Consider the following 4,594-nt stretch of genomic DNA (forward strand, 5'->3'; position numbering starts at 1 on the left):
CTGCGCTTAAAAAGAAAAAGAAAGAAGCAAACTACATGAACATGAAGGTAGAAAGAAATAACACCATGAAGAGAGAGGAAAGAGGGGGACCAAAGCCTAAATATATAAAATGTAATAAAATATATGTCAAGTAATAATTAGAGATAAGAAAAATATGATACAACAAATCAAATTTGTCATAAAGCCTTCAATGCCTAACTACAAGCAAATAAATGGAAAGACAAGCAAAAAAAAAATATCACCCTAGAACTTTGAAGTTCTATTTCTCAAAACTATACTCATCAACCTTTAAATGGAAACTCAGCTCAAAACTATACTCATCAACCTTCAAATGGAAACTTGGCTCAAGACTATACTCACCAACCTTCAAATGGAAACTCAGCTTAAAACTATACTCATCAAACTTCAAATGGAAACTCAGCTTAAAACTATACTCATCAACCTTCAAATGGAAACTCAGCTCAAAACTATACTCATCAACCTTCAAATGGAAACTCAGCTCAAAACTATACTCATCACCCTTTAAATGGAAACACAGCTCAAAACTATACTCATCAACCTTCAAATGGAAACTCAGCTCAAAACTATACTCATCACCCTTCAAATGGAAACAGCTCAAAACTATACTCATCAACCTTCAAATGGAAACTCAGCTCAAAACTATACTCATCACCCTTCAAATGGAAACAGCTCAAAACTATACTCATCAACCTTCAAATGGAAACTCAGCTCAAAACTATACTCATCACCCTTCAAATGGAAACTCAGCTCAAAACTATACTCATCACCCTTCAAATGGAAACAGCTCAAAACTATACTCATCAACCTTCAAATGGAAACTCAGCTCAAAATTATACTCATCAACCTTCAAATGGAAACTTAGCTCAAAACTATACTCATCAACCTTCAAATGGAAACTCAGCTCAAAACTATACTCATCACCCTTCAAATGGAAACAGCTCAAAACTATACTCATCAACCTTCAAATGGAAACTCAGCTCAAAACTATACTCATCACCCTTCAAATGGAAACAGCTCAAAACTATACTCATCAACCTTCAAATGGAAACTCAGCTCAAAATTATACTCATCAACCTTCAAATGGAAACTCAGCTCAAAACTATACTCATCAACCTTCAAATGGAAACTCAGCTCAAAACTATACTCATCAACCTTCAAATGGAAATTCAGCTCAAAACTATACTCATCAACCTTCAAATGGAAACTCAGCTCAAAACTATACTCATCAACCTTCAAATGGAAACTCAGCTCAATACTATACTCATCAACCTTGAAATGGAAACTCAGTTCAAAACTAACTCATCAACCTTCAAATAGAAACTCAGCTCAAAACTATACTCATCAACCTATAAATGGAAACTCAGTTCAAAACTATACTCATCACCCTTCAAATGGAAACTCAGCTCAAAACTATACTCATCAACCTTCAAATGGAAACTTCAGTTCAAAACTATACTCATCAACCTTCAAATAGAAACTCAGCTCAAAACTATATTCATCAACCTTTAAATGGAAACTCAGCTTAAAACTATACTCATCAACCTTCAAATGGAAATTCAGCACAAAATTATACTCATCAACCTTCAAATGGAAACTTAGCTCAAAACTATACTCATCAACCTTCAAATGGAAACTCAGCTCAAAACTATACTCATCAACCTTCAAATGGAAACTCAGCTCAAAACTATACTCATCAACCTTTAAATGGAAACTCAGCTCAAAACTATACTCATCAACCTTCAAATGGAAACTCAGCTCAAAACTATACTCATCAACCTTCAAGTGGAAACTCAGCTCAAAACTATAATCATCAACCTTCAAATGGAAACTCAGCTCAAAACTATAATCATCAACCTTCAAATGGAAACTCAGCTCAAAACTATACTCATCAACCTTCAAATGGAAACTCAGCTCAAAACTATAATCATCAACCTTCAAATGGAAACTCAGCTCAAAACTATAATCATCAACCTTCAAATGGAAACTCAGCTCAAAACTATACTCATCAACCTTCAAATGGAAACTCAGCTCAAAACTATAATCATCAACCTTCAAATGGAAACTCAGCTCAAAACTATAATCATCAACCTTCAAATGGAAACTCAGCTCAAAACTATAATCATCAACCTTCAAATGGAAACTCAGCTCAAAACTATAATCATCAACCTTCAAATGGAAACTCAGCTCAAAACTATAATCATCAACCTTCAAATGGAAACTCAGCTCAAAACTATACTCATCAAACTTCAAATGGAAACTCAGAAGTAACGATTTCACCTATCTCAATTAAACAAAAAGCAAATGAAAGCTAAATAAATTAGCTACTAAATTACAGAGTTATTTTAGATTTAGTCCCCCCCCCCCAAAAAAAAAATATATTGTATTATTTCATCCATGAAATCGATCCAAGATTTTTCAAAAATTTAAATATATTTGTAAACAAAGGAAATAGAAATAAAAAAAGGCTCTTATATATATATATATATCTATATACCATGTAACTTAGTAACAGAGTTGGCGAAGTTTTTTAAAAAGCATTTTTATGGTGGGGTACAATTGCAAAGGGGGAGAGAGCAAACAAAATTTGAATACAGACTTTTTTTTATACATAAACTAACTCATGCCTAAAAATCCAAACTGATTCATTAAAAAGAAAAAAAAAGTTCTTAATAAAAAAAAAGCTCGATCATCTTCAACTTAAGGGACTTTTATCTTTTCTCCAACTTGGGAACGAGTAACTATACCTGTTGGGGCTTGGTCAGCATCTACTTTCTTATTCAATGTGATATCAGAGAATCAAATTTGAAAATATTTTTTCCGGCTAAATTATTACCAGCTAATAATGTAACCCCTTCTAAGGGCAATTCTTTATCTATTGCCCCTAGGTCAACTTTTCCTTTCAACAAGAGGATAATCATGATAGATATTGGCAAGGGTAATTGATGATTTTCTAATTAGTTCTTTCACAACAGCCTTCTCACCAGTTAGATTCTTCTTAACATTAGGTAAAGCCTTACTATACAAAGTTGAAACAGCCTCAGTGTCTCGTAATATGGTGACCTCATACATTTGCCCTTCCTGCCCTCAGACTTAGAGTCATCAACCAGATCAGATACATTTACACATACATGCAAAACAGGCGAACTTGGAATGTTGGAGGTTCTTTAAAATTACGAATTGTATGTCCCTCTCTCTTACCATAACTACATATAAGATTGTCAAAAACTTTAGGACTAATACAAAATCTGTTGCGGTTTTACTGAAACTGTTTTTTACAAAAAGTCCCAGCTCGTTTATTAAGAACAAAAAAATAGATTAATGAACGAGCATCAGCCAAAGAAGCGAAAAATATTTACAATACTTAATCAATTTTTTTAGAATTTCGCCTCTTATTTAATAAACAAGTTCGACACACATTTCCATGCCAACCCTGAAACTTCTTTTATTTTGCAACACATTCCCCTTAGAGTATTGCAATATAGACTATTGCAATGAACCCAAAGTACTTACTTTATAATTACTTACTAATATATGAACATTTATTATAATATTTACAGTATCTAATGGTTATCATAATTTATGGATAACTATTTCTTATCCTCTCTCACTTCTTAAAAGAAGTAAGAGTAGCATTTTAAATGCTCACTGCAACAGTGTAGCATTTTAATTGTGAACATTTATTAATACCTCTTATTTATTACTAATATTTACAAATATATACATTGCCTTATAAGTCATTAATATTATCCTTCATTTTAAGAAATCTATCTATAGCTTTCCTTTTGGGTCTACTAGACGGGCTAGGGTGAATTGACCTACTGTTATTACCCTCGTTTTGTTCTTGTGGTCTAGCCACTACCCCATTATTAGTGTTTCCATTCACATTCGTCTGGGCCGGAGTTTCTGCCTGACTTATAGATATTTCCATTGGAAATCCCTTAATAGAGATTTAGCTAAAATTAGTGCATGGTGCAAATTATGGGGTATGAAGTTGAATCCTAATAAAACTCAAAGTATGATTGTAAGTAGGTCAAGGACGGTGGCTCCTAAACATCCGGATCTCAGTATTGATAATGAATGTTTCTTTAAATTTGTATGACTTGAAATTCTAGGTGTGATTCTCGACAGCAAATTTGCTTTTGAGAAACACATTAGGTCTGTGTCTTCTTCAATTGCACAAAAAATTGGCTTATTGAGAAAGTCTTACAAGATTTTTGGTGATCAATCTACTCTGAAGAAGTGTTTTAATTCTTTCATTCTACCCTGTTTTGAGTATTGTTCTCCTGTCTGTTGTTCAGCTGCTGATTCTCATCTTAATCTGTTGGACAGAAACTTACGGTCTATTAAATTTCTTATTCCTGATCTAGATATTAATCTTTGGCACCGTCGTTCAATTAGTTCATTATGCATGTTGCATAAGATTGTTCATAACTCTGACCATCCTTTACATTCAGATCTCCCTGGACAATTCTATCCTGTTCGTAATACTAGGCAAGCAGTTAATTCTAGTAGTCAAGCCTTCTCCAACATGAGGCTCAATACTTCACAGTATTCTAGAAGTTTTGTTCCACCT

General features: G+C 33.3%; 1 protein-coding gene across 1 annotated transcript; it reads left to right on the forward strand.

Moving 5' to 3' along the window:
• The first annotated feature begins 1,725 nt into the window (after positions 1-1,725).
• On the forward strand, positions 1,726-2,289 carry LOC137645307 (uncharacterized). Its single transcript, XM_068378124.1, has one exon. The coding sequence runs from the start codon at positions 1,726-1,728 to the stop codon at positions 2,287-2,289; it is 564 nt and encodes a 187-aa protein (XP_068234225.1).
• The last annotated feature ends 2,305 nt before the right edge of the window (positions 2,290-4,594 follow it).

Source organism: Palaemon carinicauda, chromosome 8 (genome assembly GCF_036898095.1).
Source record: "Palaemon carinicauda isolate YSFRI2023 chromosome 8, ASM3689809v2, whole genome shotgun sequence".
In the NCBI taxonomy this organism is placed as follows: domain Eukaryota; kingdom Metazoa; phylum Arthropoda; class Malacostraca; order Decapoda; family Palaemonidae; genus Palaemon; species Palaemon carinicauda.